This window comes from Lissotriton helveticus, chromosome 8 (genome assembly GCF_964261635.1).
Source record: "Lissotriton helveticus chromosome 8, aLisHel1.1, whole genome shotgun sequence".
NCBI lineage: Eukaryota > Metazoa > Chordata > Amphibia > Caudata > Salamandridae > Lissotriton > Lissotriton helveticus.
The window spans coordinates 220,798,983-220,815,601 of record NC_136069.1 but is presented as its reverse complement, the minus strand read 5'-3'; the positions used below and the strand labels follow the sequence as shown (position 1 = coordinate 220,815,601).

At 47.5% G+C, this 16,619-nt stretch overlaps 1 protein-coding gene across 1 annotated transcript in view; it reads left to right on the top strand.

Moving 5' to 3' along the window:
- The window catches only part of SLC36A4 (solute carrier family 36 member 4), a 911,610-nt gene extending 897,359 nt beyond the window's left edge, over positions 1–14,251 (top strand). Inside the window, exons 12-13 of the mRNA XM_078656956.1 lie at positions 13,260–14,054; positions 14,097–14,251. Of these exons, the coding sequence (XP_078513082.1) occupies positions 13,260–13,606 (347 nt within the window). The 3' untranslated portion in view covers positions 13,607–14,054; positions 14,097–14,251. The remainder of the gene's footprint in view (positions 1–13,259; positions 14,055–14,096) is intronic.
- Positions 14,252–16,619: the final 2,368 nt, after the last annotated feature.

Here is a 16,619-nt window from a genome sequence, read left to right as displayed (position 1 = left end):
TCGACTGTATAAAACGCTGCCTTCAGCGCTCCCAAACTGAACCTGTAATTCTCCTGAGGCGGAAGCCGGGAGACATCTTGCACATTTTAAAAACTTGTTTATTGAATTTCTTTCGTGTTCTATCTGTTTTTAACAAAACCTCACTCACCCCTATTAGCACCAATCAGGCGACAGAAAGCGCCGAACAGCGACCCTCGCTGCAACGTAGGAACCGGCTTTCCTAACCACTGAACGCCATTGACGGCGAGGTAAACAGGCCACGCCCACCCAGAGGCCACGCCCACCCGCCCTCGACTGTATAAAACGCTGCCTTCAGCGCTCCCAAACTGAACCTGTAATTCTCCTGAGGCGGAAGCCGGGAGACATCTTGCACATTTTAAAAACTTGTTTATTGAATTTCTTTCGTGTTCTATCTGTTTTTAACAAAACCTCACTCACCCCTATTAGCACCAATCAGGCGACAGAAAGCGCCGAACAGCGACCCTCGCTGCAACGTAGGAACCGGCTTTCCTAACCACTGAACGCCATTGACGGCGAGGTAAACAGGCCACGCCCACCCAGAGGCCACGCCCACCCGCCCTCGACTGTATAAAACGCTGCCTTCAGCGCTCCCAAACTGAACCTGTAATTCTCCTGAGGCGGAAGCCGGGAGACATCTTGCACATTTTAAAAACTTGTTTATTGAATTTCTTTCGTGTTCTATCTGTTTTTAACAAAACCTCACTCACCCCTATTAGCACCAATCAGGCGACAGAAAGCGCCGAACAGCGACCCTCGCTGCAACGTAGGAACCGGCTTTCCTAACCACTGAACGCCATTGACGGCGAGGTAAACAGGCCACGCCCACCCAGAGGCCACGCCCACCTGCCCCCTTCCCCCTATAAAATCATGTGCAACTACCGGACGCGCAGCGGACGGGCGCAGCGGGCGCGCCGTCAGCGCGCCGAAGGCGCGCCAAAGGCAAGCCCGTCTGGGCCCGTCCGGGCCCAGCCGGCCTTAGGCCCAGCCACTCTGGCCGTGGCAGCTCCTAATAACCTGACCTACACGCGGGCGGAGTTATTAGCCTTGAACACCAACAAACATTCCTCCTGCCCGCTCACTCAAACCAATGACACACAACTCCCCGGCTACGACCGAAGTAACCCCGCCAATCAGACCGGGGCATCAAAGGGTTTGCATTTAGGTCTACTTAATTGCAGGTCGCTTGTGAAACATGCACAAGAAGTGAATCTCCTAATCACCAACTACGCCTTAGACATTCTGTTTTTAACAGAAACCTGGCTTACCCCCAGTAGTGGACCAGACATAGTTTTAGCACTCCCCCCCGGGTACGTTATGTGCTCACAGAACAGACCAGAGGGCAGAGGAGGTGGACTTGCAATAATTTTGAAAGACACCCTCACCTGCAGAACCTCTGATGGCAACATCAAGGGCTATGAAAGCTACCATTACACCATTACAATCTCCCCGGTCACCTCGATATCAGGAACGCTGATATATCGTCCACCAGGCAATTTAGGGGACTTTCCGACCAAAATTGCTGACCAGATCTCTGTTAAATGCACATCTACCACCAACTACCTCCTATTGGGAGATCTGAATGTGCATTTCCTGGACCAACACGATAAACCGGCCAATGAACTACTACAGGACCTCATTTCATTGGGCCTAGACCTTAAAAATCCACAGGCCTCTCATGAAAAAGGGCAACTGCTTGATCCCATTCTTTCCAACATCCCCAACCTTAGATCCCTGGACCATATCCCCCTTCCCTGGACAGACCACTTTCTGGTTCCCCTTGTTTGGGACATTACCACTGTGCCCCCGCCACCCCCAAAAATTAGAACGTATTCCAGACAATGGAAAAAATTGGTACCAGACATCTGGGCAGCCAAACTTCGAGAAAACGTTCCCCACCCCCCCGATAACATCTTAGTAGGGGACATAGAATTTAGTACCTGGATCACCCAATCATTGGACGTCATTTTGCCCAAAACCCACTCTCTAAGACACTTCAAGAGAGTCAATCCCTCACCCTGGTACACTCCGGAACTCAATTTGCTTCGTAAGGCATGCAAAAGACACGAACGTATCTGGAGGAAGGAAAAAACCGAGGAACGTAAAGAAACATTCCGCGTCGCGATAAAAGCCTATAAAAAAGAGCTCCGTAGCATCAAAACCAGTTTCTACGAGGACAGAATTAAAAACGCGGCCTGTTCTGCCCACGAAACCTACGTAGTTCTAAAAGAATTACTCCACGCCCCCGACCCCCCACTCAAACCCCTTGACCCTAAAGCTGCTGAAATCAAATGTCAAAAATTAGCCACTTTCTTTGACGAAAAGATTAAAAACATTCTCCTTACCATACCCCCTCCTGAACAAGACCCCACACAATCGGAGCCTACCATCACCTCCGCCAACCCTCCACTGCCGTCAGCTCACCAACCCTCCCTGGGCACCTTTGGACCCGTAACAACGGAAGAGGTAGGAGCTACGCTGACCGCAGTTAAAAGTGGTTCTCCCCTCGATCCTGCCCCCCTTCGATTCCTAAAAAAAGTTGCAAGTACCATCATCCCTCCCCTCACGGCCCTGATCAATTCCTCTCTCTCAGAGGGCATTGTCCCACCCAGCTGGAAGGCAGCAGCAGTCAAAGGTCTGTTGAAAAAACCCTCTTTAGACCCGCAGGACTTTGCCAACTACAGGCCTATATCCCTCCTCCCTGGAAACAGTAAGATCGCAGAGAAGCTGGTAAATAGGCAACTATCACTCTACCTAGAAAGCAATAACCTTCTAGCGGCCTCCCAGACGGGATTTCGTCCAGGTCAGGGCACTGACATCGCCCTCCTGACCGCAGTGGAGAAGGCCAGAAGCATTTTGGACTCAGGAGGATCAGTGGCAGTGATCCTCCTGGACCTCAGTGCGGCCTTCGACACTGTAGACCACCCCACCCTGATCCACCGACTGGGAGAGATTGGAGTAACGGGTCTGGCCTTGAAATGGCTAAAATCCTTTTTGACTGAACGCTCCTTCCAGGTGCGGGAAAACGACAGCTGCTCATCCATCATCCCCCTCCGGTGTGGAGTGCCACAGGGCTCATCTCTGAGCCCTACACTTTTCAACGTGTACATGGCCCCACTGGAGAAGAGGGTCAGCTCGTACGGCGTGTCAGTCATCAACTACGCCGACGACACTCAGCTGGTCGTCACCCTTTCCCACCCTCACGACGCACCATCCGACCTCCACGGCTGCCTCTCCGCGGTCCACCGATGGATGAATCTCTCCTCATTAAAATTAAACGGGTCCAAGACTGAGATCCTCCTGATGGGCCATAGTGGACCCTCTTTATCACCGCACCTCTGGCCCAGGTGCCTAGGAGACCCCCCCGCACCCAAGGAAGAGGTCAAGAGCCTCGGTGTGTGGATTGAGAAAGACATGAGTTTCAAAACCCAGGCAAAAAGAACCGCAGGAACTTGTTTTGGACTACTCAGAGCCTGCAGGAAGATCTTTCCCCTGCTTCCAGATACTGCAAGAAGGCTCCTCATACAGGGTCTAATCCTGGCAAGATTAGACTACTGTAACGCGGTATACTTGGGAGCACCCGAAGCCACCCTGAACTCACTGCAGAAAGCCCAAAATGCCGCAGCCCGGTTACTTACGGGCACTCCTGGAAGATCCTCCGCCAGGCCGGCCCTCAACTCTCTGCACTGGCTCCCAATCAGAGAAAGAGTCCTGTTCAAGTCCCTCTGCCTGGCCCATAAAACAATCAACAACAATGCCCCCCCCCTTCTGAAAGAACTTTTAACACCCTACAAAGCAGAGAGGGATCTTCGATCCAACACAGAAAATCTCATTGCCGTCCCTAGAGTGAGAAAAGCTAAGACCGGTGGCCGTCGCTTCTCGGTCCACACGGCAAAACAATGGAACCAGCTACCTCGAAAACTTAGGACCGAGCCGAACTATCTTCAGTTCAGAAAGAACTTGAAAACTTTCCTCTTCCCGCTAATATAATCCCCCAGTTGGCTAAAACCCCTGGAGAAGCAGTTTCAGCGCCGGGATGCTCCTCGGAGTTACTGTGCGCTTTACAAAACCACTAAATAAATAAATAAATAAATAAATTTAACTTAACAGAAACCTTTTCTTTCTTAGAAGTTGCAGCTGGGCTTCCGTCCAGGTGATCTCATTAGATTTGCATCATTGTTGACTGGTGGTGTGCGTCAGTGTGATAACCCGATTCTTTCATCCATCGTTTATACGACCATGCTGATTTATTGAGCCTTAAGGTCAGTTTCAAGCATTTTCTTACGAATGAAGCTATAGGTTCTTGATTGGTGCCTAGGTCTCAGCCTTCACTCCCGTTTGCAATGATGCCTCCGACCGTACTTTGCATGATTGTCGCAATACAGGGGTGTTGGTGCATGTCGTCTTAGTTCTCTGCAAGTTTGCCTGATACAGTAGGTACTTACTAGTTACACGGTTGTATTATTTCTGTTTATAATAGTCACACAAGAAATTCTGGCCAGATTTCGTGTACCTAATTGTCTTTTTCTGTTAATCGTTAAAAATTAAGTGAGGACTGAAGATTCATTGAAGGGGTTCTCTTCTGTTGCATGGAGGACTGCAGCTTATCTGTCCTTGGTGGGTAGTACTGGGTGCCATGACAGAAAGACAGAAGCCTGCGCCATATTTTAAATGGCTGCCAGAAATCTAAGCACAAGCAGTTTAGCCTTTATAGTATTAGCATATGTTTCTAATGGCTGGCAGAGTTCTAAGAATATGTAGTTTAAGCTTCACTGTGTTAGCATACTTTTGGATTGGCTGCCAGAAATCTGGGAATAGGCAGTTTAAAATTCAGGTATTGGCATATGTTTGGAATGGCTGGCTGAATTTTAAGAATATGCAGTTTAAGCTTTATTGTATTAGCATATCCTTATGAAACATAAATATTCAGATCTGTTTATTTTTAGAGCCCTATTTTGGCAGCCTTAACAATCTTTAAGTATTGTTACCAACAAATGAAAAACAATGGTCCATAGCATAGTGGGGTACTTGTGAAGCAAGCGGTGATTTATTGAACTAATTGCACACCAAACTTTACCAAATGTCCAGAAATAGTCTTTTGATTTCTTTTCTCTTTTATTACCACCTAGAGTGCCAAATATTTCAGTATTGCATTTGTCTTGATTTTTTTTTTTTAAAGTCTTAACTCATATTGTGTCAACATTGTAACTAATGAGATACACCTCACAGCCCTGGGGTGTACACCAGCAACATTATTGAGAGGAATGTATATCTTCCGTAGTCTGGTGCTCCAGAGGGATAGGTGGGCGCACAGGCTTGGCAATTGACAGCTGTGGCTTATGTTTGTAAGCCAGCATAAGCCACACAACAAGTCCAGTAATCACTACCAAAGGGCAGTTTGTGGATGAACAGACTGGATATTTGTCAGATGATGCCGGTCAATTTAGTAGAAAATAATGGTAAAATCATTGATCATTTACGTTGCTTTATAATTTATAAAGGCAAACAGAAATTCTTATTCTTGTGGTAATTTTCATGTTATGAGGTGGACCTAGAGATAGCCATAATGTAGGGGGTATGGGCGGCGGTTATTATGCATAGGTGTTAAAGGTGTCTTCCATGAAATAGTAAGCCTCTGGTCACTGGTTAACTGAAAGCCAGGTCCTCATAAGAGTGAGAAGATTTATATTTGGGGAAGAGAAAAAAGGGCATCCCATTTTGAAACTACAGTCCCGCCTCTTCAGAGCATCGAAACAAACAATGAATTGATGACGTGAGTCTCACACTATGGTGGTTTACAGCCGAAGCTTGCTTCATGGTGGTGCTGCCCATCTTCGAATATCAGCAGAGGAGATCTTCTCTGGTTCTGAAGGTCTCTGACAACACTGTGCATCATCAGAGGGTGGGGTTGCTCCTCTGTGTAATTGATAAGGGTACCAACAGAGAAGAACCTCTCTGGGTCTGAAGGTTTCTGACAACACTGAGCATCATCACAGGCTGGGTTTGCTCCTCTGTGTAATTAATAAGGGTACCAACAGAGAGGAACTTCTCTGGTTCTGAAGGTTTCTGACAACACTGAGCATCATCGGAGGCTGGGTTTTCTCCTCTGTCTAATTGATAAGGGTACCAACAGTGATGAACCTCTCTGTTTTTGACAACACTGTGCATCATCGGAGGCAGAGTACTGCTGATCTATCTCCCTTGTTCAACTGAAGAGGCCAAAACACTTCTATTAAGTGAAGCAGTCGGGGAAGAGTTTATCTTTCTTTTGAACCTAGTTTTTAGTTCAGAAAGTTTTATTTAAAAGTGTTTACAGTAAGAGCAACATGAGAGATTGAAGTATTTTGAGTACGAGAACATTTACTTTTACAAATCATATATACAAGCTAAGTGTGAGCAAACAGATATGAAAGTTGATATGAGAGGGCATGCAGCACTTCACACTGTTCCTAAGTAGATAAATATGTTATATCAATATTGTCACTTATGATGGGTACTAATAACGCTTCTGTCGGTGCAACGTATAAACATTATATTTAACGCTCGAGTGTAAAATAGCACTCAATGCCAGAAGAGACAGATGGAGAACAAGAAACAAAATGAGAGAGTTAGAAGTATGTGGCGAGGGAGGGTCCAATGAAGAAAGGTCTACACTCCTCTGATAATTGTTACTGTTGGAACATGCCATCTGGTGATGTCTGTTTTTGAAACTGGCCTTGAGAAGGCTTCACAATCTCCCAAAGGAATAAGGAAGTCAGAAGGGTGTCAGCAGCACGCAGGTACTAGCTAGAGGAGTGTGTGTTGAAAGCCTTAAACTTCCAAAACACTAGACTGTACGGCTCTAGGCTGAGGCACATGCTCATTGTTCAGAGAGCGCAAAGCACAAACCATTTCCCTTTGGGGTGGTTTAAGTTGAAAGGTGCATCAGGTCGAACTAAGACACAGTACCAGTTCAGTTAGCTCCCCCCTACTCTGGTATTAGTGTTTTCACACATTTTAATTGTGTGTCAGAAAAGGAAAGATTATTTTATTTTACGTAGTTGACATACCATGAAGGTAGCTTTTAATGAGAGCATTTTTTTATTTAAAGGGCTGCACGTAGATGACTTTCTTGGTACAGGTATGTGGTACAGCTGGGGTTGGATTATGGAATTCATGGTGTGATGGCAATGAGAACATGTAATCGGGACAATATTAGACAGCAGACTCTAAAGCTGCATTGTTTGTTATGTTAAACAATATACGATTCCACATACTTACTTTACATTATAGGTATTGCAATTTCAGGTACTTGGCTGTTGTGATTGACCCCAAAACACATAATCATTATGTCACATGAATAATCTAGGATGAAGTCTATAAAATGAAGTTATATGCCGTTTTTAGTTGTGGATGAAATACTCTCTTGTACTGTGTTTGTGTTTATGGTAAGTAGTGCAGCAAAAAGAGGTTACTTCAGTTAATAATACATAAACCTTTTTGGATCACAGCAAAAAATGGAAAAAAAATGAAATGTATTATTGTTGCTGCATAATGAAAGAATAGAAAAATAAAGCAACATTTTGGAAACTAAAAGCTTCTTTGCTTTAATAATTAATAGGCATGCAAGTCAAATAATGTAAGATTTGTTTTTTTCTAAACAACACTTATTCTATGTAAGTTTTCTTGTGAAAAGCTCAGTTGCGTATCTGATAGAGACATCTAGCCGCACATTCCTTTCGGTGAACTTCCAGGCGTCTGGCTGGTACCAGAAGATTTTTCTTAGCAGTACCACTAAGCTCCGGTAGGTAGCATCGGTCGACACCACGTGATGTCTTATGGTGTCAAGCTTGACGTGGCGTAATCTATGTAGGTGCCACCTTGGCGCACTGACATCAGTTCTTTTTTTACCACGCCAGACTTTAAAAAGTTTTTGTCTAGTCTATTTTGATGTGTAGGATGTCCAGAAAGACCTCACACTTCAAACCAAGTGGCACCTGTCACCACGCCATGTCGGTTACTGACCCCCACCTCATGTGTTTTTGGTGCCTGGAGCGCGACCACCACCTGAAGTCGTGCTTCGATTGCTGGGCCATGGCTCCAAATGCTTTGAGGGAGCGGTCCCTAAAGCTGCTTGTGGCCAGCGTCTGACACCTCTCAGATCTCCCCAAAGATCTCGTTCCCGCTCCCAGTCTCAGTCGAGAGGAACGTCGAAGCACCGCTCTGGGGATCCAAGTTTTCGTGCTCCCAATCAAAATCTTCAAAGGGGTCAGGTAAAAAGCACCATAAAAGGCACAAGAAGTGGAAGCATGCTTCGACTTCACCCTGTCCATCAAACAATAAGAGAGGAGGCCCCGCTCCACGGAGCCGATGACTGGGTTGGCTTCCCATTTCCCTCCCTTTCTGGGGTCGGGAGTGACCCCTGCCAAGTTAAAAGAATGTTATGACCCATGTGCGCCATATTTGGGTGACCTGACCGGGCCCGCAGGCTCAGCAGAAGGAATTCCTCTGGATTCCGCACCGGTGGCTCTAGCCCCGGCACCCAAGGCGCCTCATGGATCCGTCCACGGATCCAGTCCACACTCATTCTTTCTTCCCCAATGCCGTATCCCACGCATACACCCATAACATCGCCGGCACACAGCAGTGGAGCCAGCCCCATTCTTATTCCTGATGACCTAGAGCCAGTCTGGCCTCCTCTGATGCCAAGATTAGAGCTGACAGAGCCTTTGGGCTCTATGTCATATCCTCAGCATTATTTCATAGGGTTAGGATAAGAGGAAGGTTGGGAGAGGATGCTGGACACCTTAGAAGTCCCACCTTATAAAGAAGAAATGGACTGGTATGAGGAAATGGGTGATGCTAGTGGTTTGGATTCCACACCAGGACTTGGCATGCTTTCCCCTCCTAACCTGGCTATGGAGGAGGGAGCTTCCTTCGCCATGGTTGTGCATAGGGCTGCCAAGGTCTTGGACCTGCAGCTTCCTACTGTAGCAGTCAAGACCAGTGTCTTAGCAGAGGTGTTGAACTGTCTCCACCTCAGAACCCTTTCTGCCTTTTAGACAGCCCTTGACAGATGTTCTTCTGGGGACCTGTTCCAAACCCAGCTCAGGGGCTCCTGTGAATAGAACAATCGCCTGTCACCACCACCCTGCACTGGGTGACAAAGCATTCCTCACCTCTGAGAGCTTGGTGGTCTAAGCCTCTACTTCCCGTGGCGCTTTCCCTTCCGTGCCCGCAGATAAGAAATCCAGTAGACTGGATAGCTTTGGAAATAAATTATTTTCTTCCACCAGCCTAGCATTGCATGCATATTGGGCCGTTACCCCATTCCGTGTGGGAGACTTTTGTATATGTGCAGCCGCAAGTCCAGGAGGAGGCCTGGGTTGTCCTCTCCCAAGATGTTGTATAATGGATGTGATGCAGCAAAAACACTGTGGCCTTGACACAACAGACTCACTGGCCAGAGAGATGTGGCCTGGTTGAGAACGCCTGGCTTCTTAGGGGATGTCCAAGCAAACCTGATGGACATGCCCTTTGATGGCTGTCATCTTTTTGGGAAACGGGTGGACGCAGTGCTAGAGGACGTCAAGGGGTCGCGGGCGACGGGCAAGTCCTTGGGCCTCTCTGTATCATCCCGTCCTGCGTCCGCCTTTCTCTCCTTTTGTGGCTACAGAAGGGGTTTCCAGCCGCACCAGCCCTATCCTTACCAGAGGACCATGCAAGTTCAGCAACCTCTGTGCGGCCCTGGGCGTGCTTCGCCCCGACCATGTGGGTCAGGTGGCCAGAAGTCAGGTCAGGCCACAATCTTCTCCCCTTACGCCTCCTCCAAACCTTCCTAGTCTGATCCTCCCAGCTCATCGGCGCCCAGTTGGTGGCAGAACGTGCCGTTACCTCCACCACCAGCAGGACATCACCTCAGACAGGTGGGTTTTTGCAAATAGTCAGGAAGGGCTATGCCCTCCCTTTTGAGGCTACCCCTCCCTTCATTCCTTCAACATTCGATCGACTGACGGAGGATCACCTTATTTTGCTTCAGGAGCAAGTCAGACTCCCTTCGCCAAGGTAGCTATAGAGTGGGTTCCAGGGCCAGGCGTGTGTTTTGATTGCTGTTCCCACTACTTTCTGGTGCCCAAATGGGACAGAGGCCTCTGTCTTATGCTTGAACTCAAAACCCTCAACTACTTCCTCAAAAAGTTCAAGATGCTCATTCTGGCTCAGGTTCTGTCTGCCCTCTACTTAGGAGACTGGATGGTAATGTTGGACTTGCAGGATACCTTTTTCCATATTCCCATCCTGCCTGCCCATCGTCACTACCTGCATTGTTTGGCAGGCCTCGAGAGCTTTCAGTTTACCGTCTTCCTCTTTGGCCTCACAGTGCCCTTTTGGTGTTCACAAAGGTAATGGCGGTGGTCGCAGCGCATCTGTGTAGATCAGGGGTTCCAGTCTTACCCTATCTCAAAGACTGGCAGTTGAAGGCAGGCTAGCCTCAGACAGTCGTCTCCCACCTTCGAACCCTGCAGTGAACGTCATGCATTCGCTGGGGTTCACAATCAGTATGAAGTTGCACCTGACTCCCTCTCAGACGCTCCTTTTCATTGGAGCCATTCTGCACACAGTGCAGTTTTGGGCCTATCCTCCCATGATGCTGGTGTTTCAGCCTCTATCCTGGATTACGGTGAGAATGACTGAGGCTGCTGGCTCCTCATGGTCTCCTGCATCCTGCTGGTGACTCATACCAGATGGCACATGCAGGCTTTGCTGTGTGACCTGAAGTTCCAATGAGCGCAGCATCAGGGAAATCTTACCGACCTGTTTCAGATTTCAGCGGGAACTGTGAAAACTTTGCAGTGGTGGTTGACAAACGGCATTTGGGTCAGAGGCAGAGCTCTCTCCCTTCCCCAACCAGATCTTACAGTATTGACAGATGCGTCACTTCTGGGATAGGGTGGCCAACTGAGGGAGGTGATCAGAGCACTCTGGTCTCCGGTAGAAGCCGGGATCCAAATCAACTTGTGGGAGCCATATGCGATCAGATTGGTACTGAAGGTCTTCCTCAAGGTAAGACACATTCAAGTGTTCACGGATAACACCACCACCATGTGGTACTGCAACAAACAGGGCGTGGTGGTGTTGTGGACCCTCTGTCAGGACGCCCTGTGCCTCTGGACTTGGCTAGAACAGCAGGTGAGCATCGATCCTCCAATTGGGCTTCCCCTCCAGGAGGATCTTCTATCGCAGCAGCAGGAGATGGTCCTTCATCCAATCCTGTCAACCCTCCGCCTCCATGCGTGGAGATTGAGCGGTGACAGTTGAAAGCTTTTGACCCTCCTCTTGAACTGTGCAAAGTTATTATGACAGACAGGCATCCCTCCCTTAAGTTGGTATATGCCTGTCGATGCCAAACATTTTGTCAATATTTTACAGGCCAGTCTATTGACCCTTTGTCTGCCTCCCTCTCTGACATTCTTCTTTTCATCTGGTCTCTTGCCCAGCAGGGCTCTGCTCTGGGCACTCTAAAAGGTTACCTTACTGCCCTGTCTGCCTTTTTACGGTTCAATCACCTATTGTACATAGATTTATGAAGGGGCTTACGCATTTGTTTCCCCCTTCACCTTTCATCATACCCTAGTGGGACCGTAACTTATTTTATGTGTGCACCATTCGAGCTGCTGCACAATTGCCCCCACTGACTACTCACCATCAAGACCGCCTTTTTAGTGGCAGTAACTTTTGCCAGGAAGGTGAGCTAGCTGCAAGCGCTTTCAGATAAGCCTCTTTACCGGTCTTTCCAGACAAAGTAGAGCTCGTACTAGCTTTTTATTTTTGCCTAAAGTTGTGACCTTCTTCAGTGTAGGACAATCTGTCACCTTTCCCACCTTCTATGCTCCTCTCCATCCTTCTAAGGAAGAGGATTGTCTCCACTATCTGGACCCACTAAGAGCGTTATCATTCTACTTTGACCACACTAAAGAGTTCCACGTAGACAACCAACTCTTTTTGGGGTATGATGGAGCAAAGCAGGGATGTGCTGTCAAAAGAGGATCATCTCACAATGTGTTATCCTCTTCATTAAGATTTGTTATGCTCTGGCAAAGAAACAGCCTCCTGAAGGCTTTAGAGCTCGTTCCACCATGGCCAAGGCAGCCACTCTGGCCCTTCAGTGTTTTGTTCTGGTTCTTGACAGTTGCAAGGCAGCTACGTGGGCCTCCCTGCATACGTTTGCCAAGCATTATTGCCTGGACAATCAGGACCGTAGGGGGGCCTCTTTTGCCGTTCTGTCCTTCAGGTTTTCTGGTCTAAACTTTTCCACAGTCCCTCCTCTGGGGATGGTATTGCTTGGGACCCTCACGGGTAAGTGGTGCTCAGGTAAGGAATCTGCGGCTAGATGTCTCTGTCAGCTGGACAAGTTACTTACCTTTTGTAATGCCATATCTGGTAGAGACATGATCTAGCAGCAGGTTCCTTTTCGACCCACCCATCTTCCCCGCACTGTGGCTCAGTTCTTCATGTCAGGGCGGTTCCTCTTCAGGGCCCCAGTTTTTTAAACACACCACTCTCAGTTAACTTCATGGCTCTGCGCTTCTGGCATGGAAAGTCATGAAAAGTACTGGCGTCAGCGCACCGCAGTGGCACCTATATAGACGGCACAGACATCACAACGACAAACTCGATGCCATACGATGTCATGCGGAGTTGACCGACGCCACCTACCGGCACGCAGGTGTAATGTTAAGAAAAATCTTCTGAATCCAGCATGATGCCTGGATGTTCACAGGTAAGGAATCTGTCGCTAGACCATGTCTCTACCAGATAAGGCTTAACCAAAGTGAAGCAACTTATTTGTATGCCTGATTTATAAGGAAAAAATATGTCATCATGTGTATTATCGTTTTCTAATTTCTTGTCCTTTCCACTGATGTTCTTGTAATATGGACCGGAACAAATAAAAAACGGTTTACCCATTCCGAGTACTATATTACAATTAATAATTGTGGGGTCTTTGAGGTCTTGGTAAGCTACAGCTGGGCTCATCGGTCCACTGAATAATAAGGTTCAGTAGCGGTTTCAAACTGAAAACTAATATGAAAATAGTTTTCACTTAAATTAATTTTATGCTTTTTCAATTTCGCGCATATTTGTTAAATTTTTCCGCTTGTTGGTTCATCAAGCCTACCCTAAACTCTGTTCGTTTTTTTAATCATATATTATGCACCAGTTAAAATATTGAAGTAACATATACATTTACTCTCATTTTCCAGGTGCCACAGCAGTCCTGATCCCCCGCTTGGATTTAGTGATTTCCTTCGTGGGCGCGGTGAGCAGCAGCACACTGGCTCTGATCCTGCCACCTTTGGTTGAAATAGTCACATTCCACAAAAGTAATTTGAGCTGGTGGATTATTCTGAAGGATATCTCAATAACAATCATGGGGATTGTTGGTTTTGCAACTGGAACATACGTGACCATTGAAGAGATTATTTATCCTGCTGGCACATTGAATCCTGCTGCCACCTTGAATTTCACTGCCACCTTGAATCCTGCTACACTTACAGGGAGCCCAATGGCAGTTTTCAATTCCACACACTGGAGTACAGGAGTAAACTAATAGTCGAATAACATATTTCTGTGCCTCTCGGAGTATGTCTGGGCTTGACTGGGACGTTTATAATAAAGTTGGTGAATTTTGGGACATTGGACATCTGGACAAGACTTCCACCTTGCATTCTTAATCAATGTTACTTTGTGGCAAATGTTAATGTACTTTGATGCAGTTGTTTGTTCCTTCATGGAACCTCGTTTTTCCAGAGCCTTGTCTTTCTGTGCAGTCGTTTTTCCCAAATTATCCATTTGGTTAAAAATGGTTTTCATTAGCAGGGTAAACTATCTTTTGGGGGAAAACTTGGGTGATGGCAGCATTGCAAGGACAGCCAATGATAATGATTTCTAAATGAGTTTTATATTTGGAACCTGCAGCGTTCTCATAGGAATTGAAATTCTCTGGGACCTTTCGGACAGCATTTATGAGATTCTCATATGATTTGCTTATGAGATTTGCCTGGAGATCTGACTGCAGCCTTCTGCTGCAAGAAGTAGAGACGTGCCAGAGCCAAATTCAAGTGAAAAAGTATGAGCAAATGTCTATAGTCACCATATTACTGGTGGCACATCAGCAACATGTGGTGGTGAGACTTTCAATGATAAAAGCGAAAATCTGTGTTTTGTTACAAATAATAAATATTGGTTCTTTTTATATTTTGATATATTCTTGATTTACTGTCCACAAACATTCATTTGAGGCTTAGGATGTATCCTCTATTAGCGAAATGTTTTGTTGTTGCTGCATTTAGGAAGTATGTTGAAGCTTTTCTCTCACCTGATTTGTAATAAAGAAAGAGTCATGAGATTTGTAAGGCTTTTAACTAAGAAGGATTTTTTGTTTAATGTTTGAGTTCTGTTCCAAGATAAGTCCTGAATCGATCACAGGAGCATCAATTGTATATTTGTCACACGTCCACCTCAAGTGAAAACAGTAAAAAAAAAAATGACATTCAAAAGGGAGGGGTGTGGGACCCAGCTCTGGTGATTTGGGGGTCACAGGGAAGACCTGGGCTACCGGGTCCAAACAGCGGTGCTTGAAGTAGTTTGCCGATGGTGCAAGGGTCCAACCTACTATGGCTCTTCAAAGTGGGCCAAGTGCGCTCTTTCTGTTCTCGACTCTCAGGTTAGCAAGGGAAAGCACACATAGGCTTCTCATAGAGGTAGTGTGAGGCCACAATGTTCAGAACCCGGCATCCAACCAACAGAATAAACAAATAAATTAATATCCAGCCCAGTGCTTGTCTTGTGGGAGAAAGAACGGACATTTTATTACACACCCATACTAAACACCGCACAGTTCAATCGAAGTATACAGACTAATATGACTGATCATAGTTATCCTTTGGTCACTACACTCTTCCCTTTTCCTATGTGCCTCGCCCACCCTGGCGACCCTGTTAGGGCAGATCCACAGGAAAAAGTGGCAGGAGAAGTGTTGAGGCACATATGAAGATATTGTTCCCCACAAGCTCAAATACATAAACGGTTCCGTTTTTTTCTTACCCTCTGTGTTGTAAAGGTGTAAGAATATCCTCAAGTCTTCATGCTCATCTTAGCCTGTTGCAGTGGCTGGTTCTAGACTTCATACAGAGGCCTATGGTCTTTGCATGCTGTTCTGGTGATGGCCCCAGGAGAGGCTAATAGCAGCCAAAGTCTTCATCATCTGAGGCCCATCAGAGAAGCGGACAGGGACCACTAAGTGTTTTCAAAGTCCTCAACTGTTGTGACCTGTTTCTGGTCACACTATCAGTCACAAAACACAATATGCTGTTAACACTGCTTTATGTGCTACACCTAGGAAAGAACAGTTGTCGCTGTCCACTATGAGGGTATGCCCTTTCAGGGCACAGGACATGTCCTTGGCCTTGCATAAACAAATATCAGGGTAGGGGTATGTGAGCAGGGCGATGGGAACAGACTCACGGAGACCGGTACTGAGGGTAAAGTTGGTTTTATTTTCAGTATACGCCTCCTTAGGATCTGTTTGCGGTAGTATGGAAATGGTAGTTCTGTTGCCGCTTCTATGGCGGAATGCCGCTCTATGCGCCTTTCTGGTCCGGTTCCCCTTCTCTCCCTCGGGCTTCTGGGACATGTAGTCCGGTCCTCGTCTCCGACGCCTTCCAGCTCGGAAAACAGAGAGAAAGGGCAGAGTCAGTCCGCGTGCAATGATTTACAGTGAATAGGGAGGGTAGTGAGGGTCACACGTGCAGAACAATTCACCCACGTCCCAGGTGTCGGTATAGTGCAGCTAGGGTAGGGGATTAGTGTTAGGGATGCCGTGTGCTTCTCCTAGGGCGGCTTGCTCCACCTTTGACCCACCCAACCCGAAATGCGCGATCGTACCTGTGCAAGCCACACTTCCCTTGAAGCGTGGCTGGGCGAAGCGCCTTCCCGTTGGCCTCCTGGCTTGTTGATGTAGAGGTCGTCTCTCACACCGGGCTCGCCTCTCGTCGCCTCTGCGTCCGAAGTCCGGGCTCTTCCGTGGTCTCCGCTCTCCGTGGCTGATGCACCTCCTGTTCTTCTCTCGTCCTCGGCTCCCGTGAGTCCCGACAATCCTTCTCTCGATTCGGCGTCCTGCCAATCGTCCACTCCTCCGGGTGATACACACACCTGTGTCAGGTCACGGCAGGGCTTAACGACAGGCTCGTGGGCGGGGCTTGGAGAAAGTTCCACCCAGTTAAAGAAACAAGGCTCCCCGGTCGAGTCTGTCACAGGCGGAAGATTGGGCACGGCTGCCGTCCAATGATCAGGTTGCTGCGAGGAAAAGGGCGAGAGTAACAGGGTTCGGGTCACAACAGGGGGGTACATGTCTCTGAGTCCCGGGTCCCCCTCGTCACACACCTCCCCCCTAGGAGTCTCCCGATCGGGGAGGGGAATCGGGACAAGTAGTCAGCGTTGGCATTGTCCTTCCCCTTCCTATGGCACACCTGAAAGGAGAAGGGCTGGAGGGATAGGAACCAACGCATAACCCTCGGGTTGTTAGACACGTTTCGACTCATCCATTGCAGGGGGGCGTGGTC